This window comes from Equus quagga, chromosome 2 (genome assembly GCF_021613505.1).
Source record: "Equus quagga isolate Etosha38 chromosome 2, UCLA_HA_Equagga_1.0, whole genome shotgun sequence".
NCBI classification, from domain to species: Eukaryota; Metazoa; Chordata; class Mammalia; order Perissodactyla; family Equidae; genus Equus; species Equus quagga.
Window position 1 is genome coordinate 114291174 of NC_060268.1, and position 26908 is coordinate 114318081.

Here is a 26908-nt window from a genome sequence, read left to right on the forward strand (position 1 = left end):
TCGGAGGGGACAGGCGCGGTGACTCCCCGGTGACCAGAGCTAAATATGTTACTTCCGGCTTTTGTCCCGCACCAAAGAACGGGTTCCACACCGCGCTGTCGCCGCGGCCTCCAGGAGGACTCAGGCGTGACTAGCTCACGCACTGTTCTCCAAACGGCCACTGGCCCAGGGGCGCCAGCCGTCCTGGGGCGGGGTGGAGCGTGGCGGGGCGTGGCTCCAGGTGGAGCGCACAGCGCAGACTCCGTCTGCGCCCGCCCTTAGCCAATCACAAGCCTGCCTTCCGGCTTTTCCCTGAAAGTCCGCCGGTCTCTTTCTTCTGTCTATTTGTTCCCCGCCGGCGTGTAGAGGCCGCGCGCACAGTGCATTTCCGTTTCCGGCGCTGTCCATGCGGGCCTGAGCCGGAGTAGCAAGTGTGAACTCGGTAACGGCCGCTGGCTGGGGGGAGGTGGTGGTAGTGGGGTCCCCGGGACTGAGGCTCTGGGAGGATCTCGAGTCTCGCGCGTGGTAAGGTCTTCCCTCGATCCTCCCGGACAGTCCCGAGGAGCGCCTCATGCGCTGGACAGGCGTATTTCGTACCTGCCGGAGAAGTGCTCCGAGGTTGTTGGGGGGAGTGGCTGAATGAATCGGTGCAGACAGCCCAGACGGGGAGGGGAGGTGGCGGGGAGAGATGAGGGGTCGTTTGATGGCGGCGTAATCTAGCAAGTGACGTAGACCTGAGTCCGATGTGTTGACTCCAAATTGTCCCGCTTCCCCGGCGCCCCGCTCCCCGCCCCCTCGCTGGGAGAAAGGCATCCGTACAAGTTCGGAACCAAATATAGTAGAGAAGAAAAATAATATCTCTGAAATCACACAGCTGTTTAGTTTGTAAGCGTTCCTAGAGCCCAGCTCTCCTAGCTCCCAGCCAGTGTTTCTTGACATTATGCTGGTGTATATGGACTTTCTATGCCGCTGGTGTGTGGCCGTGGGAAATCGCTGACTGACCTCCTACAGTGTAGCCTTTTGATGTGGGCCTTAATACACACGGAAGACATTTGGATGTTCTTCATTGGCCACATCATAGCTGTAGCCATCTCCTGGCACGTCATAGGCAGACACAAATGTTTATTGAGCTGAAATCAATTCAGTACCGTAATTGAATGAAGTGGCCCCTCCTCCCCCTTGTTTTTAACCAAGCGCTTGGATTGTGTGCAGCCTTATTTCCTAAAAAACTCACTAATCCAATGGTTCCCAGTTTGTGGGTCGTGAATTCCTGGAACTCTCAGAAATTATTGTAAGGGTTTCTGCAAATCCATGTAGTCTCCCGGCATCATCCAGAATCATATTTCGCACACATAGATACTCACTTTTAATGTAAATAGACGATTATTGTAATTTAAAAGTTTTACAGAGTCAACAAACACTAAAAGTAATACTGCCGTCATGTTGGAGGGTTATTAAAGTGCTTTAATTTTTTAAAATAAAATATCTTAAAAACAGTTTAGGTTTGGAAACCACTTCTTTAGTCCACTTGATATTTAGGCCTCAGCTATCTGGTATGGTAACCACTGGTCATACTTGGCTATTTAAATTTAGAATTGAATGAAATAAATAAAATTAAAAATTCAATTTCTCATTTTCACTAGGTACATTTTAAGTTCTCAGTAGCCACATGTGGCTAGTGGTTGAAAAGTATAGATATAGAATATTTCCATCATTACAGAAATGGACAGTGCTGGTGTAGACACTTACAATGAATAAAGAGTAACCTAAGCAGAGGTAACTAATTTAATTTATCTCATAACAGAGAGAAGTGAAATTGGGGATAATATTAAGCAGTTTCTATCCCTCTTGGGTGAACAAATACATATCTTTTCATAAAGAAGTAAATGAATTTTACTGTTTTTCCTGGGTATTATCTGGATTGTAAAATGTTTCCCCTACCTTCACCCAATTCTAGGTGGGTTAGAGTTACTTGAGAATTGGTAAAAAGCCACTATGGAGACTAAGGACCAGAAGAAACACAGAAAGAAAAACAGTGGGCCCAAAGCTGAGAAGAAAAGGAAACGGCACCTGCAGGATCTCCAACTTGGAGACGAGGAAGATGCGCGGAAGAGAAACCCCAAAGCTTTTGCAGTGCAGTCTGCTGTGCGGATGGCTCGATCCTTTCACAGGTATGTTTAGCTGGAGTCTAGTGGTTCTTCCATTTATTCTTTTTAGAGAGTAGGAGCCTTTCCAGATGACATTGGATTCATGAGTCTATTCCAGGTCTGAAGGACATGGGGATGGTGCCATATTTCTTTTAATAAGAGGAGAGAAGTCTTTCCTGTGGAAGCCACCTTGCTGTCAGCATCTGCACACTGTTTGGCATTTTCGGCCCAAGAGAAAAGGTTGAGAGCTTTTTTTTTGGTGAGGAAGATTGTCCCTGAGCTAACATCTCTGCCAGTCTTCTTCTACTTTGTATGTGGGACACCACCATGTTGTGGCTTAGCGAGCAGGCTGTAGGTCTGTGCCTGGGATCCAAACCCAGGCCACCAAAACGGAGTGTGTGAACTTAACCACTGCACCACGGGGCTGACCCCAAGAGTTTTTCTTTAGAGAATTTGTTTGTTCATAAACTTTAAATAATTTCTATTGTAATAGGTGTGCTTGTGTTTTTTTCTGGATATGTTTCATATAATTGTAATATGTAGTGTTAAATAGCTTTATTTAGTGAGTCTTTATTATATGCCAGGCAGTGTGCTTTAAACATTATTGAATTGAATTCTCCTAGTAGGACGGCCAAATTTAACTCCAAAGCCTCTGTTCTTATTCATTATGATACAGTGCCTCCATGTTGGCCTTTTTTGTTTTGTTTTCTTTTTAAACTGGTACAGTCAACTAATAAAACAATCAGGTGTAAAATGTGTATAGTTTTCACTAGTCTGTACTGTTGAAGTCAATCTGTTAATATATGTACTGAAGTGTAGTCCACTTTAATCCAAATACCTGGGGCCAGGAGTTAACAAGTCTGTGGTCTCCATATATTGTCTGTTTTGCTCTCTTTAAAATCTTTACTTATAAGGATGAGGCTTTTTATATTTTAGAAGTGAATTTAATTTTTTTTTTTTTTTTTTACAAATAGGACTCAGGATTTGAAGACAAAAAAGCATCACATTCCAGTGGTTGATCGAACTCCACTAGAGCCCCCACCAATAGTGGTGGTGGTGATGGGGCCTCCAAAAGTTGGAAAGAGCACTTTGATTCAGTGCCTTATTCGGAATTTTACCAGGCAGAAGTTGACAGAGATCAGAGGGCCCGTAACAATCGTGTCAGGTAGGAGGGTGCTGCCACAGACTGTCGTGGCAAGTGTTATCATCTGAGGGACATGCATGTCTTTGTTGAACATTTTCTTGACTGGTAAATGTTAAAGTAATATTGTCACTTCAGTTCATCTCTCGTACTTTTGCTGAGTTGCCTGTAGCTTCAGAAAAGGATAGATTCCCAGGGATAATAATGATGTAGATGTATACCTTACTCTGACTGCTATATGGATTTGCCAAGTGTGCTCTTCGGAAAGGCTTGACAGGCCTGGCAGGCTGGCTTGGCCATGGGGAGCACCTGAAGGTATTTCACAGATAGTGAGTACCTGCTGTGCACTGGGCACACCTGCTTGCCCTCATGAAGCCACATTCTTGTGGAAGTGAGGAAGTTTGTCCTGTGTGATCTAAGAGAGAAGACGAAACAAATTCCCAAAATGGCAATGGTAGAATCTGAAATTTATTATAGCAATAATATAGTTGGACTGAAGCTTTTCTTTATCTTTAAAGCATTCCTATTGTCTTTACTGATTTCTTTTAACTTAATTTAGAAATAATGATTGTTACATGAACATTCTGTTACATTAGGTTTGAGAATGTTTTTAGCTCTGGTGGGAACACAGGAAACTTTGATAGAAATAGAAACATTGGTCTGCTGCTAAACAGCAGGATCACGGTTGTCATCAAGCCTGCTTGTCTGCCTGTTCCAGTTTGAGTATTTTATTCGTATGGGTGGACTTTTGATACTAGTTTAAAATTAGAGAACATAGCAAGAAAACCAAGATGGAATTTATTTTGTTTCATCACTTTTCTCCTATAAGAATGAACTTCTGGCATACTTCTATAAGTATATGTGATGCTTTAGTGGATGTAGTTAAAAATGATAATTTGAGTTAATGGATAGATTTTTTCCAAGATTTTTTAAAAGTAAAATTTTCAGGGGCCAGCCTTGTGGTGCAGTGGTTAAGTTCACATGTTCCACTTCGGCGGCCCAGGGTTTGCTGGTTCTGATCCCGGGTGCGGACTTACGCACCACTTGTCAAGCCATGCTATGGCAGGCATCCCACATAAGGTAAAGTGGAGGAAGATGGGCACAGATGTTAGCTCAGGGCCAGTCTTCCTCGGCAGAAAGAGGAGGATTGGCGGCAGATGGCAGCTCAGGGCTAATCTTCCTCAAAAATATAAATAAATAAAATAAAATTTTCATCTTTTCACTCATAGGTAAAAAGCGCAGACTCACCATTATTGAATGTGGGTGTGACATTAACGTGATGATTGATCTGGCTAAAGTAGCAGATTTGGTAAGTCAGTGGAGGCAACCTGGGTTTCTTTACAGCCGCGTGATAAGTTATTTATCCCATGTTGAAGGGAAGAAAAGTTTATGATTATTAAACGAATGGTGAGTATCATCAAGGATACGGTAGATTTGTTTGAATTGATGATGATGATAATTGTTATAATAAAAATGGAATATGCACGGTGAATTGTATTCTAAAATCTTAAAGCTAACCACAGGATGGCGAAAACCTTTAATGGACGTAACTAATAAAAAGCTCACATATATAATAGTACCATTTCTTGGACCCTTATTAGGCACTGTGCTAACAGCTTTCTACAAATTTAGCTCATCTAATCCCCTAGTGTGCCTTAGAGGTAAGTAGGTATTATCTCCAGTTTATATATGATGAAACTGAGGCTCCCAGAAGTTAAGTAATTTGTCTGAGGATGGGAGCTCTGCTCTTAATGGTGGCAGAACCTCCATGCTTAATGATTAAGTACATGGATTACCTTGAGAAGTTGTCAGAGTTTGTAATAGAAAATCTAGACAGTACTCAGCATATGGAACTTGTGCAGCCTCCATTACATTTACAAAAATGGTCATGTTCATTAATTACCTTTTAAACTAGCAAAGATAAAGCCAAATGAAAAAAAATTTAAGCCATATTGATTAGGAGGTGTAGGGTAACAGATACCTTGTTTTTTTGATTCAACACTTTCTGACAAGCTGTTTGGTGACTTCCTTTGGCTCAGAAAGTCTCCTAAAATATAAAATCAAAAGTAATTTAATATAGATCTTACAACTGTGCCATTTTAATGTCAGAAAACTAAATATCACTCAAATTTTGAACATGTAATGCTACTGTTAATAAAAATAAGTGTTATTATCAGCACAAAATAGTATAAACTTATTAAGCCTTGTATATTTGAAATGATTGAAATAGTTCAGCATGAGTCATTAGTTTCTCTTTTACGTAAAATATACCAAGTCTCTAATTTTAGAAACATACACATATTAAGAAAGATGCCTTTGTATAAATCTTTTTAAGATTTAAAAAGGAACACAACACTTTTGGTAAAATGTTCAAACTGCACTACAGGCTACGCACAATTCATGTTTTCTCTTTCCTTATTCTGACCCCTAGTCTCTTAGTTCCTCTCAGCAGTATCCTTCTAGATACATATATAAAATACACATGCAACCTTTTTAAAGCACACACTCTTTATTATATACACTGTTCTGTGCTTTGCTTTTTTTCACTGAATGTGTCTTGGAGGTATGTAATAAGTACTGTAGCTCAACCCCATTTTTTTTAAAGTATTCCGTTGTATGTACCAAGATTTGTTTGACCTGGCTTGTATTGATTGCTCTAGGTTGTCATAAAGCCTCCTAAGTCACAGTGAAGGCTCACATAATGCATGGATTTGTGTGTGCGTGCACATGTCTGTGCATTGGAGGAGTAATACAGGCTTACTTTAGGTGACCAAAGACTGTTTGCTATTCTTCTAACCCTACTGTTAATTGTTTGCCGCTTGGCGGTCTGTGGTATCAAATGGGGTATAGGGATAGTCCACAGCCACCCCACTCACCTTCGACCTCTTCTGGTGGTGTTGGAGAACTCCATGTGCCAGCTTGGCCTGTAGTCTGCAGTGGCAGCTAGGCTGTCTCACAGTGCTCGGTGGCCACCTTCCTGTGTTTGCAGTTTAGGGCAATGAATGTTCTCTGGTTTGATCAAAGATAAGTTTAAAAAAAAAATTTTTTTCTAGTTAGCTACACAAATATGAAAATAGAGATGTCTTTAATATCTTAAAACTAGAAGTCTGCAGGAATCAACTCTGAAATTATTTTGCATGTTTGAAGAGTCATAAATTTTAAAAATTGAACTTGTCCACTTATATTCTCTTATAGATTACCATTTATAACTTTACTGTTCTTTGACTCAGTTCTAAACTGGTAGTCTTCTTTTTAGTTTCTGAGCAATTTGCTTATTACAGATTAACATATAAGATACAGTTTTCCTACTACAGATTTCCCAGCAAAAACCTTTTTTCCCCCGTGAGAAGATTGAAACAAAAATGATTTTCTATACTTTTTTTTTTTTTGAAGATTGGCTCTGAGCTAACATCTATTGCCAATCTTACTCTTTTTCCCTCACAAAAGCCCCCTAGTGCATAGTTGTATATCCTAGTTGTAGGTTCTTCTAGATCCTCTATGTGGGACGCTGGCTCGGCACAGCCTGGTGAGCGGTGCTTGGTCACTGTCCAGGATCCGAACTGGCGAACCCTGGGCCACCAAAGCAGAGTGCACGAACTTAACCACTGAGCCATGGGGCTGGCCCCTCTATACATTTTTGAAATTTTTCATTGATCACCACTTCCTCTCCTTTTTTGGGTGTCAGGGATCTGTTATTTGGCTTAAAAATACCTTACAAAGAACTTTATTTCTGGGGCTTGCCCAGTTGTGTGGTGGTTAAGTTCATGCGCTCTGCTTCGGCAGCCCCGGGTTCACCAGTTGGGATGCCTGGCATGGACCTACACATGACTTATCAAGCCTTGCTGTGGCAGCGTCCCACATGGAAAATAGAGGAAGATTGGCACAGACGTTAGCTCAGGGGCAGTCTTCCTCACCAAAAAAAACCCCTTTATTTCTTGAAGTGAGTACTTTTCAAATGAAGACCCAATTAGACCCAGCTTTTTCTGAGTTATTTCTCATGTATCCAAATTCTTAAAATGGAAGTTTATATCATGGTGGATATTGTCTCATGGTTGCCTTTTAGAGCAAGTCAAAGCCTGGTGTTTTCTCTGTCATGGTGATTCCTAAGTAATCATTTGATTTAGTCTAGAGCAGGAGTTGGCAAACTTTTTCTGTAAAGTGCCAGATAGTAAATATTTTAGGCTTTGTGGATCATAGTGTCTGTTGCAACTAATTAATTTTGCATTGTAGTGCAAAAGCAGCTGTAGACAATACATAAATGAGTTAACATGGCTGTGTTCCAGTAAAACTTGAGTTATAAAATGGGTGATGGGCCATATTTGGCCCACAGGTCATAGTTGCTGATGATCTGTTTTGAGTAGCTTCCTTGAGAAATTGTGTTTTCTGTTTTTAGGTCCTGATGCTTATAGATGCCAGCTTTGGCTTTGAAATGGAAACATTTGAGTTTCTAAACATCTGTCAAGTACATGGCTTTCCTAAAATTATGGGCGTTCTCACTCACCTAGATTCCTTCAAGTATAATAAACAACTGAAGAAGACAAAGAAACGATTAAAACACAGGTTCTGGACAGAAGTTTACCCGGTAGGAAGAGAATTAATTATTGAATACTAATACTGTTAACCTTTAAAAATAGACAGGATGAGTAAGAGAGATTAACAAACATCTTTACAGGATTCACCTCCTGAGTTTCCTTTATGTGTCTGTTCATAGTCCGTGGAATATTTCCACGATGTAGTCTTGATTGCAGACCTCCTGGGGTGTGTCATTTGTCTCCATATCCCCCAGCACCAGGTTGTGTCTGACTCTGAGTGTTTTTGATTTGTGATTTAATAGAGTTTCTCTGAAGTATCTCCTAGTTATGGGACCAGGAACTGTGGTGCACACATATTGCTACTCCTGCCTCCCCTCCATACTACTGAGGCCCAGCAGTCACAGAACTTTTTCTGTGCTCACAGGCCTCACTGCCCTCTCTGTGCAGTACTGTAGACCGATGCCACTGCTTGACTGGAGAGCAGTCTTGAAACTGAATGTGTTTGCCGTTCTGCCCCTATGAAACCCTAATAAGAGGAGTCCTGAAAAGAAGCCAGAGAAGTTCTGGAAGCATTGCACAGTGATTTGCTAGAAGTCGCCCTTTCTTAGGATTGCTTCTCATTTAGAGACCTTTATTTTGGTGCAATATCGACAAGAATTTAATTAATTAATTTTTTTTTTATGTTTAGGGTGCCAAGCTGTTCTACCTCTCTGGAATGGTACATGGAGAATATCAAAACCAAGAAATACACAATCTGGGCCGTTTTATTACAGTTATGAAGTTTAGGCCTCTTACATGGCAAACCTCTCACCCTTATATCCTGGTAGACAGGTAAAAAGTGAATGCAAACATTTTCTTCCTGGCCTACATATTTCAAAGCTAAAAAGGTTAAAAAAGAATAGTAATAAGGTTTATTTTCTGCTTATTTTTTAATGTAGTTGATGGAAAATATCTACTTTTTTTGTATTTTTAAAGATGCTGTAGTTTTGAGAGTAAAGTGTGAAATGTTCAGAAAATGAGGATTTTGAAGCATTTAAGGCCGCAGGATGTGGCCTATCCTGCCTTTTCAGCCTTAACTTTCAGTGATACTGTCTTTGGACTGTGGTGCTCCAGTCACTCAGATGTGCCCTGTGCTTTCCTGCCTTTAGGCTTTTTTTCATATTGTTTTCTCAGCCTGGAGTACCCTTTCTCCACTTGTAAAATCCAAGCCACACTAAAAAACCCAGATCACAGCTTAATCCTCTTTCATAAAGGGTTTTTTGGGATATTTTCTCTACTCTTCCTCAACCCCTAGTGCATGTCACTTCTCATTTCTTGTGAGAGAGATGCAGTCATGTGTTGGCTCCTTTTCCTCTGGTAGATGGTTAACTGTGCTTCCTTATTTCTGAATTTAATAATTTTCTAAGCAGCATATTTAGTGAACTAGCGAATGTGATGCATCATTGACACGTTAAGGGAGGTACAAGAACTCTGACATTCATTTCTGGTGTATAATTGCTTTTTATTTCTCTAGGATGGAAGATTTGACAAACCCAGAAGATATCCGAACAAATATCAAGTGTGACCGAAAGGTGTCTCTTTACGGTTACTTAAGAGGAGCACACTTGAAAAATAGAAGCCAAATTCACATGCCAGGTATGCTTTTCTTGTAAAATACACTGTATTTGTAAAACTCCTGGGATGACTTCTTTTCTCAGGAAAACTGAAAAAGGACTGAATAAGATAGAGCCACATTGCTGGAAGTTTTAAGAGTAACCCAGCTCTGCATCGGCCAGCAAAGGTGTTGAGTTGACCGGATCCCCTCTGCTCTGATGGTGGTGTTTGGCCCGAGAGGCACAGTGCCAAACAATGTGCTTGTCGTGGTTGAAGCCTTTCGACTGGGCCATTTTTACCGACAGTCAGTACACCCATCAGCTAAAGCCGTCTTCCCGTCTCTGTCTTCCAGGTGTAGGAGATTTTGCTGTGAGTGATGTCAGTTTCCTCCCAGACCCTTGTGCACTTCCTGAACAACAAAAGAAGCGCTGTTTAAATGAGAAGGAGAAGTTGGTTTACGCACCTCTCTCTGGAGTTGGTGGTGTGCTGTATGACAAAGATGCTGTCTATGTCGACCTTGGTGGCAGCCATGGTTTCCAGGAATCGGTGAGAGAGAGGTTGCAGGAAGTAATGTAGTCAGCTTTTATTTACTGAAGCTTTTTATCTTTATTCATATTTATGATAAAGGCCACAATGCACATTGTAAATATACAGAATACTTAATTGCACCAGGCAGAAAGTAAGAGTCGTGTCCTCCATACCTCCCTGATGCCAAGACACATGGATCTTGCGTCTCCCAGCGTGAGCAGTGCAGGCAGTCTGGCACCGTACTTCCTGTCTCTGTATACAAAATCAGTGTGTTTTCTAGCTCTCTTTGGTCTTTCTCTTTTTTTCTGTTTTTCTCTAAACATAAACATATCTATTTAGATTATATTCTATGTATTTAGATTATTATATATGTATACAAATATACATATATATGGTATTTGTGGGTGTGAGAGAGGGAAGTAATATTTGTTACATGGAATCTGACTATAAATGCTTTTGCAACGTTTTGGGGCACCTAAGAATATGTGATGCCATCGTTCCCTGTTAGTATTTGTAAGCTGCTTCGGTCTCTTTAAGCTGTGCAGTACTTCATTGTACAGCTAAGCCTCGTTTACTGAAGCACCCCTCAGAGGGCCACGGGTCCCACCCCTGCCCCCTGGCTTGGGCCGTGCTGCAGTGAGCACCGTCATGCGTGCAGCTTTGCTCATTGGGAGAGATCTTTCTATGCAGCGAACCCTTGAAGTGAAATTTTTTAATCAAACGGTAGCACAATTTTTTTTTAAATGGTCTCCAGATTTTTATTTCTTTGTTCTGAAATGGGATTTTATTGGGCTAAAAAAAATGCTTTCTGTAGCATTGGCACCTAAGATTTTCCTAGCTTAGTACTAAGGTTATCAGGTTGTATACTCCATGACCTTTGGAAAAGTTTAATGAAGACAGATCAATTTTAGGCTTTTGTAAGAATTGTTTTTTTTAGGCAGTAAGAAAGCTCAGGAACTATGTTTAGGATAATTTTTTTTTAAGATTTTATTTTTTCCTTTTTCTCCCCAAAGCCCCCAAAGGTAGATAGTTGTGTATTCTTCATTGTGGGTTCCTCTAGCTGTGGCATGTGGGACGCTGCCTCAGCGTGGTCTGACAAGCAGTGCCATGTCCGCGCCCAGGACTCGAACCGACGAAACACTGGGCCGCCTGCAGCGGAGCGCGCGAACTTAACCACTCGGCCGCGGGGCCAGCCCCTATGTTTAGGGTAATTTTGAGAAACTGATTGAAACCAGTGTGTCTCTTCAGAATCCTTGTGTGTTCCTCACTCTCCCTTTCTTGATGGCCTTGACAGGACGAGACAAGGCCCACCCATGAACTGGTCCAGAGTCTCATTTCCACCCATTCCACTATCGATGCCAAGATGGCTTCAAGTAGAGTGACACTTTTTTCTGATTCAAAACCACTGGGGTCAGAGGATATAGATAATCAAGGGTAAGTGTCCTTTTTTTTCTATTTTTAATAAAATATATCACAGAAGACCATATCGCCCATAACTCTGCCGTCATAACACATTTTGTTGGAATTCATTCCAGGTGGTTTTGTTTTGCTTTGCTTGTGTGTGCCTACGTTTCTGAGGGCTCTTCACTTATGTGACATTACATGGAAGTATTTTCTTGAAATAGTGTACAAGAGTCAGTTTTTAACAGACCCAGAATATTCCTCAGATATCACAAAACCTTTTCCGTAGGTTGCTTTTTGTTTCTTAGGAAACCTGAGGTCATTTGGCTTTCTTTTAGAATCCAGAGAACAAGCAGAGTCAGGGAGCCTGTACAGGTGGCTGTCCAGAAGCCACATAGCTTGTCTCTAAAAGTTGTAATTAGATTGCATTGTAGTATCTCCTGTGGGTTGATTTCCACTAATATCTGGCTAATGTGAATTATTTTCAGTCTGGATTGGGAATTTGTATACCTTATAGTGGATGTTTGGCTTTATTGTGGTGATTTATGACTCTCAATAAAAATCAGTCTGAAAATGATTGAGATTATTGAGTTTATAGTTTATTATAAATATATCCAAATGAAGGGAAATTTTTTTGGAAACAACTATCTGCTGCGCTCTAACTAGCAGATGATATAGCATGGTAGTTAAGTGCAATAGACCTACTAGTTTGGGGAAATTGGTTGCTCTAAACCTCAATTTCCTAATATCTCGTAGTTGTTGTGATGATTAAATACAATAGTGGACATAAGCTCCTTAGCATGATGTCTGGCAGGTAAGAAGTATTCACTAAAAGATCCCATTATTACAATCAATGTTAGTAGCTATTTTCTTCTTTTGAGTATTCCTTTAGCCATGCTTGTCCCCATGTATACTCTTTCTCACAGTTACAGTCACAATACATGTAAAATGTTCGTATCTGTGTTGTGAGCATTTTCTTTCTATAGTCTTTTTACATAGTTATCATTTTGTTATTATTGGTGCATTCTAACTTATCTGTCCTCTTTTAGTACAATTTTTAGTATTTTCCTAATGGGTTTTTTCAGTTTTCTATATACAGCAGTTTTATATACACTGCTACATTAGTAGCTTCTTAGTTTATTTTATCCTCTGGTTTTAGCATCTCGATGATGACCCTTTATCAGGTATTGCATAGGTGATTTCAAAGTGGCAATGTTCTTAATCTTTCTCCTTCTACATTTGTTAGCTGGCATTCTTTAACAACGGGCTTTCACTTCCACCCCTTTATTTTAGTATCACTGTTGACTAGTAAACTTTTTTTAAAAATTCCATTTGTTATTATCCGATGACTATCGTTATTTCAAAGTTATTCTATATTGTCCCTTCTGTCTGCCTCTTGTGTCCTTTTGGCATGTCCCCATTAGTCTTTGAGTACTTCCTTGCTTTCTGACACAAGATGTTCCAGGCTTACTTTGTACTTTCCCTGCCGTGGACCTGGATTCAGCCATTTCTCTAAGGACCATCTGGAAATGATCCATCTTCTAAAAGATCTATTAAACACTCACTTCCCTTCTGAGCAGTTTTTTCCTAAAATTAGACCTTTTTTTTAGGAAAAAAAGTTGTCTCCTGCTTCTCTTTATAAGTTGTTTTGAAGAGTGGCATTAGGGAATTGTGCATGAGTTTGCTTATTAATTCTTCCAGTATTATCGAATCACTTGTTATGCTATGTCATTTAAAGCCATTCCTTGACATTATTTTCTAATTCTTTGCATATGTATTGACTTGCCATTTCTAGATTGGCCAATTATTGTACAAATTGAATTATTTTGCATTTACTTGGTGATATAGGCTGTGGATGCCAAAAGAGGAAAAGCAGATGGATTTGAAAACTGGTCGAGTCCGTCGGAAAGCCATTTTTGGAGATGAAGAAGATGAGTCTGGAGATAGCGATGATGAAGATGATGAAGAAATGTCCGAAGGTGACAGCTTGGAAAATAGCTCTAGTGATGATGAAACAGAAAAAGAGGAGGATGCTGAAATGGCTGATAAAGAGTATATGACTGGGAAAGGTGTCAAACGGCAGAGACTTGAGGAGATGGAAGAAGATGTTGAGGTGGATTTGCCAGCATTTGCTGATAGTGACGATGACCTTGAGAGGAGCTCAGAGGAAGAAGAAGCAGGGGAAGCCGATGAAAGCAGTGAAGAAGAGGATTCCACTTCAGAAGGAGAGAGGGATATTTTAGAATCTAAGGCTGCTGGAGAAGGTAGTAAAGCAGGTTTGAGTGACAGTTTGAATCCAGAGAAGTCTTTGACAATGAAAAAAGCAATCCTCACCACTTCAGATTCAGGTCATTGCACAGCTGAAGAGGCATTTGCATCTGAAGATGAATCTGAAGAAAGCTCCTCTCTCAGTACAGAGGGAGAGGATTCAGAAAACGAAGAGGTTACTAGAAAAAAGATTCCAGAGTCTTCTCAGGTGGTTAGTGGTCAGAAGCTGGGATTAGAGAACTTGATTAACGAGACCAGTGATGTAGAAGACTTACTCAGGGAGGAAGAAAGTTACAAGGAAGAAAATAAGTTTCCCACAGAAACTTCAGGTATGCTCAAATTTAATTTAACTGCCATTTTAAACTTGACACTGAAAATGTTCTACAAATAGAGTCTACATTTGGGGGTCTGCTGTTTTGGAGATTTTATTAGCAGTTCAGATATTGCACCTCATAAAAGGATTTCAGGATGAATGAGCAGTAAGCTTGAAACACAGAGGAAAGATAAACAGACTTAACTGATGTTAGTGCTGGTCCTTTCAGGTGCCCTCAAGTGGAAGGAAGACCTTTCCAGGAAGGCAGCTGAGGCCTTTCTGAGGCAGCAACAAGCGACTCCAAACCTTCGAAAGCTTATTTATGGAACAGGTAAAGAGCTCTGGTTCAGATCTAGAAACATTTTAGTGTCTTCGGCTCTTTTCTGAAAAGGGGGTGAGGAATTGGTTGGAGGATTTGGGTGCTACTTTTGATATCTATAAGATATTCCTGGCTGTCATAGTTTATATTCAGCAGGTGTTTTTAGCCATTAGCTCATGAGGACCATAAATCAATCATATGAACTAGATTTATGGGTTTACTGTAAAACTTTTGATGAGAATACTTTCCATTACATCATTTTATGCCTCCTATACAAAGTCCTACATGGGAATTTTTGCATAGAATTTAGTGCCAGAAAAATATTTCTACCTGTAAATGTGTATTTTTCCTTTCCTAGAATGAGAACTCTGTGTAACTCATTCTGTTTTTCCCTTTTGCCCTTGTCCTCTGATGTTGTATTTTATTAAACTGTTTATATGTTGTTTTGGAAAAAGTGTAAATCAATGATGCAAAAAATAAACATAAAGTGGTGAACTTTATATTGTGGTCCTCTGTTAATACATGATTAGACCAAGGCCAAAGGAGTATATGTGAGCCAGGAGCATCAAATCAGAGGATTGGTGTGTACCTGTTTCCACTCAGGTTTTGCCTGAGTACTCTTAATGATTAGAGACTCAACACTCTACAAGAGAAGCTCTTCATGGTAATTGAAAGCCCTGCCTTTAAATGTCCCTTTCTTCCCACAACCCTTAGTATTCTCCCTCCTCGGTGGACTCTTTGCTGCTGTCTTGCGGGAGGGCAGACATGGTCCAGACATGTTGACAGTAGTTCTTTGGCCTTTCTCTGTCTGTGGCAGATGTGCTCCTGGGCCCTACCGTACATACCTTGAACAGGGACGCTCAGTCCCAAGTCCTCTACAGTGTGGATTTGTTCTCACTTTTCCATCATGGTGGTCTTTTTAGTGACAGAGGATAATGAAGAAGATGATGATGATAACAGGGAAGAGCTTGGAGGGTTGTTTCGTGTCAGCCAGCCTGCCAGAGAGTGTAAGCACAAGGCCGACTCTCTGGACTGCTCCAGATTTCATGTGGAGGCTCCTCATGATTGGGACTTAGAGGAGGTAAGGCTGGGTGTGAATAGCATGTTTGACTTGAGAATAAAGGAATTCTTCTGAAAGAAGATTATGTGATTTCAGTATTGCCTACCTGTTATTAGCTTTTTCTTTTTCTAAGATAAAAGGGCATTTCACCACATACTGGAGTAAATATTTCTTGCATCCTAGGCAATAACATGTTCAGAGTTTAGTCAGACCACGTGCATGTGTTACTGAGAAAAGGAAAATGTTCAACTTTTAGTGTGGATAGTAGCATTAATCTTTATTTCCAAGCATTGCACATAAGTTTTCACACATTTGAAATATTTTGTGTTTTATAACTAGGATATACCTAGTGTCCCTGAGTTAAATTTAGAGTTTCTACTATTCGTAAGCAAACAGAAATCTGTGACAAGGGTAAATTTTCTTCTTCTGCTCACAACTCTCTAGTCACACTGGAATTCATTCAGGTCTCAAACTTGCCAGGCTTGTTCCCATCTTAGACCTCTTGCCCGCTCTTTTTTTCCTCTTCTGAAGTGTTCTTCTGATCCCCCAAGGCTGGCTTCTTTGGATCATTCCGTTTGGCTTAAATGTCACTCCTCAGAGAGACCCAGTCACTCACACATTCCCAATTGTAATTCACTGGGTAGCACTTATGTACTTTGTGAGATTTTATGTAACCATTTTTTACATTAAAATGTAAATCAGGTTACAGAAGACCACATAAAAACAATTGATTAACTTAACGGCTTACTAGGTGAGTACATCATGTGTCCATCCTGGTCATAGTCCTCTCTCTCCCTGCAGAGGGAACCACAACTCTTATGGTAATCATTTCCTTCTTTTCTTCATAGTTTCATCCTCCAAGTTTGCCTCATTAAACACCATAGTGTAGTTTTACCAGGTTTTTTTGTTGTTGTTTTTCACTATGCCTTTTAAATCTCTTAATCTATAATCCTTGCCTTTGCCTATCTCTTTTTTGCCCTTAGATTTTACTTGTTTAAGAAACCAAGTATTTGATTTGTAGAGTTTCTCATATTCTGAATTTTGTAGATTGCATTGCATCCCTGTGTTCAGTTTATCAGACTCCTCTCTCCTCTGTATTTCCTATAAATTGATAGAGAGCAATATCAATAAAGCTGAATGTGTTGATGGAAGTAGTCTATGTATACACTGTCCAGTGTGGCTACTTGTGGCTGTTGAGCACTTGAAATCTGGCTAATGAGACAGAACAACTAAATGTTTAATTTTATTTGTTTTATTTAATCTTGATTAATTAGAATTTAAATAACCACATGGTTGTAGCTCCTTTATAGACAGCACATCTAGAAGTTTGATTGGATTTAGGTTTGATTTTTATTTTTGGCTTCCTAGGTGGTGGTGTTTTTTTAATTAGGAAGCACATAACATCATCTTGTGATGTTAGCAACTGTAAATGGTCAATGCCTAGATCCATTAATTTATTAAGAATGTAAAAACCTTAGGAACACTAAGAAACTTTGAAAATCTGTTGAATTAGTATTTGTTTACTTATGAGGTAAGGGAGCTAGTAGTACTTTCCTTTTCCACTGCTTAATGTTATGACATTTATATTTTTATCTCTATGGTTATACTCTCTACATCTAGGGTATACTATCTCAGGCCCACTTGGAATTAGAATATCCATAAAATGGCTTGGAAAGTATTTAAGGGCAAGTTGTCACCTACTACTACTACTTAATAGGAGTTGTTTTGTTGAGTGATTGGAGCATGTCAACTCAGGCTGACTTTTCTGTATAAGGTTATGAACAGTATCAGAGATTGCTTCGTGACTGGGAAGTGGGAAGAGGATAAAGATGCAGCCAAGATCTTAGCAGAAGACGGTAAGTAAAGGGCTGTATTCTTCAGAGAAGACTGCCTTCTCTTTATTTTCTTCCGTTATCTCTAACAGTAAAGTTGAAAATATTGGTCAATTGTGAAATGCTTTGGGGAACTCTGACAGGACTTGTGGGTAGTATTCTGGTTCCTCCTTTCGTGGTGATCTTCTTTTCCCCACCTGGTTAATTGACTTATTAGATATGGACCTTGAGGAAAAAAGGAAGGCTTTCCATAAATTTTATCATGCATTTGTTAAAAATAGATTTTTGTGTGTGGAAAATGTACTCAATGTTTATATTTCTTTTGATGATAAAGGTAATATGCATTGTAGAACATTTAGAATAAAAAGTACATATCGTACCGTAGCCTCCACTACCTGTAAGAAACCTTTGTTAACCTTTTGAGATATTTCCTTCCAATCATTTAAAATTTTATATGTATATATAAATATAAACTTTCCTAGTTATAATTATACTTTATATAAATCGTGTCCTTAAATTTTTTCAAAGGTTTCATATTTATGATTTAAGTATTATAATTCACTTTACAGTTCTGTTTGACATTTAAGCAATTTACTTTGTCCATATTATAAATAACCCTGTGTTGGACCACCTTGAAGTAACTCTTGGATCATGTTTTTTGTTTTCATAAGATAGATTCATAAAGTGAGAATTGTTGAGTCGTTTTTGTGGACCGCAGTTGCCAAAAAGTTTTGCAGAAAGTTGTGTTATGTGCCCTTGAGCAGTCTATCTTAAGGACTTATTTTACTGCTTTCATTCAGTATTGAGTACTGACCATAAGAAATGATTTTTTGCCAATTTAATAGATGAAAATGGTTTCTTCTTCTATTTGTAACTGGCATTTCTTTGATTACGAGTAAGTGAGAATATTTATTGAAGGTGTGTTGGCTTTGGCATTTCTTTGAATTCCTTGTTTGTATCCTTTGTCCATTTTTCTAAGGAGATGTTAATATATTTTTTACTGATTTGTAAAATTACTCTCTAAAGAATATTTATCCTTCTTCATTTGTTGCAAATATTGTTTTCTGCTTTTTATCATTTAATTTTTAAATTTTGTTTAGTGTTACATTAAACATACATTTTAAAATATCGTGTGGTTAGATCTATTAGTCTTTTGGGGGGGAGTTTATTACTTTTATTTTTCTCATAGACATCCCTTTTGTATCGCTGCACTAAATGGGTTGTTTTACAGGTTTCCATTACTGAAAAACTCACATAAGCCATCTGTTACTTGCACTTGCTCATTTCTAATATTGTCCCTTTTTTTAAAGTTAGATTTGCAAGTTATCTATTTTGTTAATTCCATAACTTTTAGATTTATTTTTCAATTCTGTTTACCTCATGATTAGAAAATTAATGAAGTTTGACTTTTCCTTTTAATTGTATTCATTAGTTGTGGGATTAGAAATTTTTTATTTTTGTTTTTAAGGAAGGCGCTTTTTAAAAATTAGGCTATAGCTTAATGACTTTTGGCAATTATATACACCTATACCCATCAGCCAAGGGTAAGAACATTTCCCATCACCCTCAAAATGTTTGCCTGTGCACTTTATCATCCGTGCTCAATCCCTACCCCAGGCAGCCGCTTTTGGATCTCTATCACCATAGATTTGTATCACATGATCTGGGACTTCCTACAAATGTAATCACAGGGTGTTTAGTATCTGGGTTCTTTCCCTCAGCATGATGTTTTACTTTTTAATAAATCAACCCTGTTGAGATGCGTTTGGCATACAATTAAATACACCTGTTTTAAGAATATAGTTTGGACAATTGTATGTGCTCATACATCACCATTACAAGCAAGAAATAAAATAGTACCATCCCCACAGAAAGTACCCTCATGCTCCTTTGCAGTCGGTCCCTGCCCTCACAACCACACCAGCCCCGTGGCAACCAATGGTCTGCTTTCTGTACTATAGATTAATTTTGCCTTTTCCAGAATTACATAATAAAACATACTTTCTTTTGTTTAGAGATTCTTTTACTTAGCATACTTTTTTTGAGATTCATTCATGTTATAGTTTGTTTCTTCTTATTGCTGAGTAGTATTCTGTTGCATGGGTATGTCACAATTATTTATCTGTTTTTCTCTTGATGGCCATTTAGGTTGTTTGCAGTTTTGGGCTATTACAATTAAGGCTACTTTGAACATTTTTTCCAGTTTTTGGCTGTTACAGTTAAGCTGCTCTGAAAAAAAACAAAGGTTTTTTTGTGGAAATTGGTTTTCTTTTCTCCTTGGTAAACACCTAGGAGTGGAATGGCTGGACTATAGAGTAGGCGGATGCCCGACTTGATAAGAAGCTGTAATAGTGTCTGACTCCATTTCTATGTTTGACTGATGACAGCTCTTAAGTACCCTCCTGTCCTCCATCTGGGCAAGCTGATTAAAAAGCCCAGGTGCTCCTCTTTTGGCACCATGAATGAGTTCAAACCACGTACACCCCTGCCCTCACGCAAGCATCACCAGCTAACGCAATTAACACCCACAGGCTATTCTCCTTTCCCTCTCAAACTATATTTGAACTACCTTGGGAAGTCTGCTCTGCTCTCCCCAGAAAGACTAATTATGTAAGTCAAAAATCTTTCCATATCCTCTTGATGCAGGTGGGCTGTCCTCTGACTTAGTATCCAAACCAAATTTGGGGTGGGAGGTCCATCCTGTCTCTATGGGGTGACCACAAAGTAAACTGCCCCACAGGTCTTCAAAGAGAACGCCAGCAGAGGATGAGAATTTTCAGTTCACATCCCAGTGGGAGTGAAATAGTGTCTCATTGCGGTTTTAATTTGTATTTCCCTGATGACTAATGACAGTGAGTATCTTTTTCTGTGCTTATTGGCCATTTGAATATCTTCCTTTGTGAGATGTTCAAGTCATTTGCCTATTTTTTTAAAGAAATAAGCTTTATTTTAAAATAGTTTAGATTTAGAGAAAAGTTGTGAATATGATACAGAGTTTCTATATACCTCATATCCAATTTGCCCTATTGTTATCATCTTACATTTGGATGGTGCATTTGTTACAGTTAATAAACGAGTGCTAACAAAATATTGGATCTCTTCCAGTCTGAGCAGTCTTTAAGGGGTCAATTGTATTTCCTTTTCCATGAATTGTCTTTGCACATGCTTTGCCCATTTTTCTATTGGGTTGTTATTGATCTTTTTCTTACTTATTTATAAGAATTCTTTATATGTTAGAGAAATTAGCTTTTTGTGATAATGAGGTGCTACATTTACCCCCCTCATTTTAACATGTATATTTTAACTGTACATTTATATTTTAACTTTATTTATGATTCTTTTATGTAGAATTTTTTTCCTGAGGAATATGTGTCCTGGGCTAACATCTGTGCCAGTCCTCCTCTGTTTTGTATGTGGGTGCTGCTGCAGCGTGGTCGCAGACGAGTGGCGTAGGCCCACGCCTGGAACCAAACCCGGGTCGCCGAAGCGCAGCGCGCTGGACTTACCCACGAGGCTCTGGGGCCGGCCCTGGAATTTTTTTTTTTTTTAATGAAATTAGATATATCGGTTTTGCCTTAAAGAGCTTTTGGAATTTATCTTATCCTTAAGAAGTTTTTGTGAAAATAGAAAAAAGATTTCTCATTGTTTTGTCCTGATTTTGCTTATTTTTCCATATGAACTTGAGAATTATCTTTTCCAGTCCAAAAGAAAAGTTGGTGGTTTTTTTTCTAATTAAACTTTTTATTTTGAGATAATTGTAGATTGAATTGTAAATTCACATGCACTTGTGAGAACTAACACAGAGAGATCTTTTATTTTGTACTATGTATATAGTACAAGACCACAACGTGTATATTAACATTGATAGCATCCACTGATCTTATGTGGATTTCCCCAGTTGTACTTACGCTCATATGCATGTCTATGTGTGTGTGTTTAGTTCTGTGCTATTTTGGCACTTGCATAGGTTTATTTATCTATCAGCAGTTAGGATACAGAACATTTCCATCACTACAGGATCCCTTGTGTTGCTCTTTTATAAACATATCCACCTCCCTGCTGTCACCTGTTCCCAAGTTCCTACCTGTCAACCACTTAGCTGTTTTTCATTTCTACAATTTTATCATTTTCAAGAATGTTAAATAAATAGAATCATAGAGTAGCTAAGCTTTTGTGGTCGACTTTTTTTTCACTCAGCATAATTCCCTAGAGGTCCATCCAAGTTGTTGCATGTGACTGTATCCCTTTCATTCCTTTTTATTGTATTCCATGGTATGGCTGTACCAGTTTGTTTAACCATTCACCCAGTGAAGTACATCTGGGTTTCCAGTTTTGGGCTATTAAGAATTGAGCTTCTATGAACATTTGTGTACAGGTTTTTATGTAAATATAAACTTCCTATTTTTATGGCATAAATGCCCAATAATACAATTGCTGGGTCTTATGATAATTGCATATTTAGTTTATAGGAAACTACCGCAGTGGCTGGGCCATTTTTATATTTCTACCAGCAATATATGGATGATTCAATTTGTTGACATCCTTGCCAATATTTGGTGTTCCGTTACTTATTTTAGCCATTCTAGTAAGTGAGTAGTGGTATTTCATTGTGGTTTCACTTTATATTTCCCTGATGGCTAAGAATTTTGAGCACTTTTTTGTATGCTTATTTGCCATCTGTATATATTCTTTGGTAAAATATCTGTGGATTTCTTTTGCCCTTTTTCTAATTGGGGTGGGGTATTTTTACTATTGAACATTGGGAGTTCTTTATATATTTTATTCCATTGTTGGATATGTAGTTTGCAGATAATTTCTCTAGTCTGTAGTTTGTCTTTTTGTTTTCTAATAGGACCTTTCACAGAGCTAAAGTTTTTAATTTTGATGAGGTCAAATTTATCAGTTTTTTTCATTTTAGGGATCGTGTAGTTGGTGTCAAGTCTAGGAATTATTTCCTAGTCCTAGATTCTGAAGATTTTCTACTATGTTGTTTTCTGAAAGTTTTACAGGTTTTTTTTGTTTGTTTGTTTTCTGTTTATGTCTGTGATCTATTTGATTTTTTATAAGATGTGAGGTTTAGGTCAGGGTTTGTTTTTCCCTGTGAATGTACATGTCATTCCTCCAGCACTATTTGTTCCGGTGAATTGCTTTTGCACATTTGTCAAAAATTAGTTGAGCATCTTTGTGTGGGTCTATTTCTGGGTTCTCTCTTCTGTTCCATTGATTCATATATCGGTCCCTCCACCAAGACCACACTATCTTGGATACTGTCCTTATGTAATGAATATTAGTATTGGGTGGAGTGACTCCTCACACTCTATTCTTCTTTTTCAAGATTGTTTTAGTTATCCTAGGGCCTGTGACTTTACATATAAATTTTAAAATAAGCTCGTCTATGGCTACAAAATCTTTGCTGAAATTTTGATAGGAGTCACGTTAAACCTATAGATCAATTTAGGCAGAATCTTTACTATCTTGAGTATTCTAATCCAGGAACATAGTATATGTCTCTTCATTTATTAAACTCTTTGATTTCTTTCATCCGTGGTTTATAATTTTCAGCATGCTGATGATGAGTATATTTTGTTAAGTTTATACTTAAGCATTTCATTTTGATTGATTTTTGTGTTTATCTTTATTCTGCTGAACTCACTTATTCTAGGAGGGGTTTTTTTTTAGATTGCTTGCAATTTTCTATGTAGACAGTTGTGTTATCTGCAAATAGGGAGAGTATTATTTCTTCCTTTTCAAGCTGTGAGCCTTTTATTTTTATTTATATTCTATATTTTTCCTGATTGTAATGGCTAGGACTAGTGCTAGAGTAGAAATCCTGCCTTGTTCCCAGTGTTTTTCACTGTTAGGTATGATGTTAGTTTGGATTTTCTGTAGATGCTCTTTATGTGCTCTGTCTTCTCTATTCCTAGTGCACTGACAGATGTTTTAGTTTTGTTCTGTTTTGCTTTATTTTTAATTATGAATCAGTGTTGAATTTTGTCAAATGCCTTTTAGTGTCCATTGATGTGATCGTATGAATTTTTCTTTACCCTTTTGATATAGTGGATTACATTGATTAATTTTTGAATGTTGAACTAGCCGTGCATATTTGGAATAAACCCCACTTAGTCATGGTATATAATTCTTTTTATGTTGTTGAACTTCATTTGATAGTATTTTCTTGAGGAATTTTATGTCTACATTCATGAGAAAAGCTGATCTGTAGTGTTGGGTTTTCTTTTTTTTTCTTTTGTATTCATCTGGTTTTGATAACAGGGTAATACTGGCCTCATAAAATGAGTTGGGAAGTGTTCCCAATTTTTCTCTTTTCTGGAATGGATCATGTAGAATGGGGATGAGTTCTTTAAATATTTGGTTTAATTCTCCAGTGAAACCATTAGGGCTTGGAAATTTTGAGCTTATATTCACAAGTTTTATTTCTTTAATGGTTATAGGACTTTTAGGTTGGTTATCTATTCCATCTTCTCTGAATCTTGGTAGCTCATGGTTTTCAAGGAATTTTAAAGCCTGTTGGGGAAGTGGAAGTTCCATTAAGTGCCTTCTCCAAGAGGCCAGCTTGGGTATTCTGAGTGTAATGTTCATAGTATTTGCTTAATACCCTTTTAATGGCTGCATGATCTGTTTCAAGAATCCCGTTTTATTTACAATATTGGTGATTTGTGTCTTCTGTCTTTGTCAGTAAGATGTATTAAATTTGTTGGGTTTTTTCAAATAACCAGCTTTTGGTTTTATTGATTTTTCTCTGTTTTCTAATTTTCACTTTCATCCATTTCTCCTCTTATCTTTATTATTTCTGTTCTTTGATTCTTTTAGGTTCTTTTGCACTTTTCAGTTTTCTTAGGTTATTGGTTTGAGACCTTATCTCATTTCTAATGTGAGCATTTAGTGCTATAAATTGCATTCTCAGCACTGCTTATCTCCACCCCACCAACTTTCATATGTTGTGTTTTCATTTTCATTCAGTTCTATGCATTTTTATGTTTCCTTTGAGACTTCTCTTTGACCCATGCATTATTTAGAAGCGTGTTGTTTACCATATGTTTATAAATGTTCATTTTGCCTTTCTGTTAGTCAGGCACCATAGAATAAGGTTCAGTCAGTCATGGACCATGTATACAATGATGGTCCTGTAAGCTTAGTACCGTATAGTCGAGGCATGTAATAGGCTATACCATCTAGGTTTGTGTAAGTACGTTCTTTGATGTTCATAGAACGACGAAGTCACCTAATGATGGATTTCTCAGAATGCATCCCTATCGTTAAGTGATGCATGACTGTATTGATTTCCAGTTTAATTACATTATATTCTAAAAACATACTCTTATGGTTTCAAACCTATTAGATTTATTGGGATTTGCTTTCTTATCCAGAATGTGCCCTGTCTTGGTAGATGATCTGTGGGTGCTTTAAAAATTGTATATTCTGCTGTTGTTGGGTATAGTTTCTATATATGTCGGTTAGATTTTAGTGAGTTGACTGTGTTGTTCAAATCTTATGTATCTTTGCTGATTTTCCGTCCTGTTTTATCAGTTGCTAGGAGGAGGATGTTGAAGTCACCAGACACAATTGTGGATTTGTCTATTTTTCTGCCCTATCAATTTTTCCTTCATCTATTTTAGGCTCTATTTGGTCCATAGACTTTTAGGATTATGACATCTTCCTGGTGAATTGATCCTTTTGTCATTATGTATTATGGTGACCTCCTGTTCACTCCATTGGTGAGGGAGGGATTCCAGCCCCAGAGTCATGGGCATGGCAGAACAGGCAACACCTGACACTGGACAGATGAGAGTGAGAGCAGTTTATTAGTCACAGACACTCAGAGCGTGAAGGACGAGGACACCGCATGCCATGCAGGGATTGCACTTGGGAGCAGAGCGAACAACCAGGGCTTTGGGAGTCAGGCTTCATACTTAAAAGAGCTTAGGATGACCAGTGGTTCCCTTGGGAGGATGTGATTAGCTTGTTGGAATAAATTCATGGGCTGGCAGAGAGGTGAAGTGAGATCTGTTAGGTTGAGGACTGGGTGGGGTGTAGCTGCTCCAGCTGATAAAAGAACTAGCAGAATGGGGATCCTTTCCCAAAGGGTGCAGCATATCTGGTGGCCTACTCACAGCTAGGCCTTTGGGGCCCTGTGAGGCTCAAAGATGTCAAGGCAGCACATGAAATTCTAGGTCCTACAGTTCAATTAAGTCCCTCTCTGGCTCTGGTAATTTCCTTGGCTCTGAAGCTTACTTTATGAGCTATTAATATAGCCACTCTTGCTTTTTGAAAAGATGAGTTTGCATGGTGTATCTTTTTCTGTCCTTTTACTTTCAACCTACTTAGGCTGTTAAATTTGAAGTGAATTTCTTGTAAACACCATGCAGTAGGGTTATTTGTTTTTATCTTCTCTGTCAATCTGTCTTTTGATTGGTGTATTTATGTCAGTTACATTTAAGGTATTTACTGATATGTAATTGTTTGTCTGATATTTTATTAGAACTCTGGTTCTAGTTCTTCTGTTTCTCCTCTGTTTCCCTTTTCTTCTTTCTATCTTGATATGTTTACAGTGTTCTGAGTGTATCTCTGTATAGTTTTGGTAGTGGTTGTTCTGGGTATTGTGACATCCATACTGTAATATCATAGCCTACTGGTACTAACATTTTATCACTCTGAGTAACATGTGGAAACCTTTCGTCCATTTAGACCCCTTTACTTTCCCTATTTTTAACTATCATTGGCTTGAATATTAGATGGTGGTGTAAGTTTTTTTAATCTTCAATATGATTTTAAAAATTCATAAGAAGAAGGACAATCTAGTGCATGTATCCATATTTCTGGCCTATTTTTGTTTTTTCTTTTTTTCCTTGTGGTCCCAGATTTCTCCTTTTGTAATTACCCTTCTGTTTAAGAACTTTCTTTAGCAATTTTTTAAGGGTAGGTATGCTGGCAACAAATTCCTGTAGTTTTCCTCCATCTAAGAATGTCCTTTTTTTCCCTTTCATTTCTGAAGGATAGTTTCACCAGATATAGAATTCGCAGCTGACAGTTGTTTTCTTTCAGCACTTGAAAAATGTTGTGCCACTTCCTTCTGGCCTCCATGGTTTTAGAGGAGAAATATGCTGTGGTTTGTATTGGTATGCCCCTCCAGGGAATCTGTCATTTCTTTCTGGCTGCTTTCAAGATTTTTATCTTTGTTTTTAGTTTTCAGAAGTTTGATTGGTGTGGCTTTCATTGGGTTTACTCTGTTAGAGGTTTGCTGAGCTTCTTGAATTTATAAGTTTGTGTCTTTCACCAGATTTGGGAAGCTTCAGTCATCATTTCTTTCACCTCCACTCCTTGTGGGATATATAAATGTTAGATCTTTTGTTTCTGTCCCACAGGTTCATGAGGCTCTGTTTATCTATTTTTAGGCTGTTTTTCCTACGTTGTTCAGACGCAGTGAATTCTATTGATCTGGCCTCAAGTTCTCTGATTCTATCCTCTGTTATCTCTACTCTTAATATTGAGCCCATCTAGTAAGCTTTTAAAGATTTCTTGTATCGTGTTTTTCAGTTATGTAATTTCCATTTGGTTCTTTGCTCAGGTTTTCAATTTTTTGCTTGTTGCCATAGGGTTTATAGTTGCTTGTTAAAGCCTTTTTATAATGGCTGCTTTAAGATGCTAGTCTGATACTTCCAATATCTGATTCATTTCAATATTGGTGTCAGTCATTTGTCTTTTCACGTTCCAATTAGAATGTTCCTGGTTCTGGGTATGACAGGTGATTTTCTCTTGTATCCTACACATTTTGGTTAT

The 26908-nt window shown here is 38.4% G+C and overlaps 1 protein-coding gene across 4 annotated transcripts in view; it reads left to right on the forward strand.

Annotated features, from left to right (window-relative positions):
• The first annotated feature begins 354 nt into the window (after positions 1 to 354).
• Positions 355 to 26908, forward strand: part of BMS1 (BMS1 ribosome biogenesis factor) — a 38872-nt gene continuing 12318 nt past the window's right edge. For 2 of the 4 annotated variants that reach the window (XM_046653957.1, XM_046653960.1), the window contains exons 1-13: positions 578 to 597; positions 1937 to 2150; positions 3101 to 3291; positions 4497 to 4576; positions 7661 to 7849; positions 8488 to 8630; positions 9313 to 9434; positions 9745 to 9938; positions 11215 to 11354; positions 13170 to 13918; positions 14132 to 14233; positions 15145 to 15302; positions 17056 to 17137. In XM_046653957.1, the coding sequence (XP_046509913.1) occupies positions 1975 to 2150; positions 3101 to 3291; positions 4497 to 4576; positions 7661 to 7849; positions 8488 to 8630; positions 9313 to 9434; positions 9745 to 9938; positions 11215 to 11354; positions 13170 to 13918; positions 14132 to 14233; positions 15145 to 15302; positions 17056 to 17137 (2326 nt within the window). In that variant the 5' untranslated portion in view covers positions 578 to 597; positions 1937 to 1974. Of the gene's footprint in view, positions 422 to 447; positions 505 to 577; positions 598 to 1936; positions 2151 to 3100; positions 3292 to 4496; positions 4577 to 7660; positions 7850 to 8487; positions 8631 to 9312; positions 9435 to 9744; positions 9939 to 11214; positions 11355 to 13169; positions 13919 to 14131; positions 14234 to 15144; positions 15303 to 17055; positions 17138 to 26908 lie in introns of those variants that run through there. The other 2 variants (XM_046653958.1, XM_046653959.1) reach the window with 2 other exon arrangements.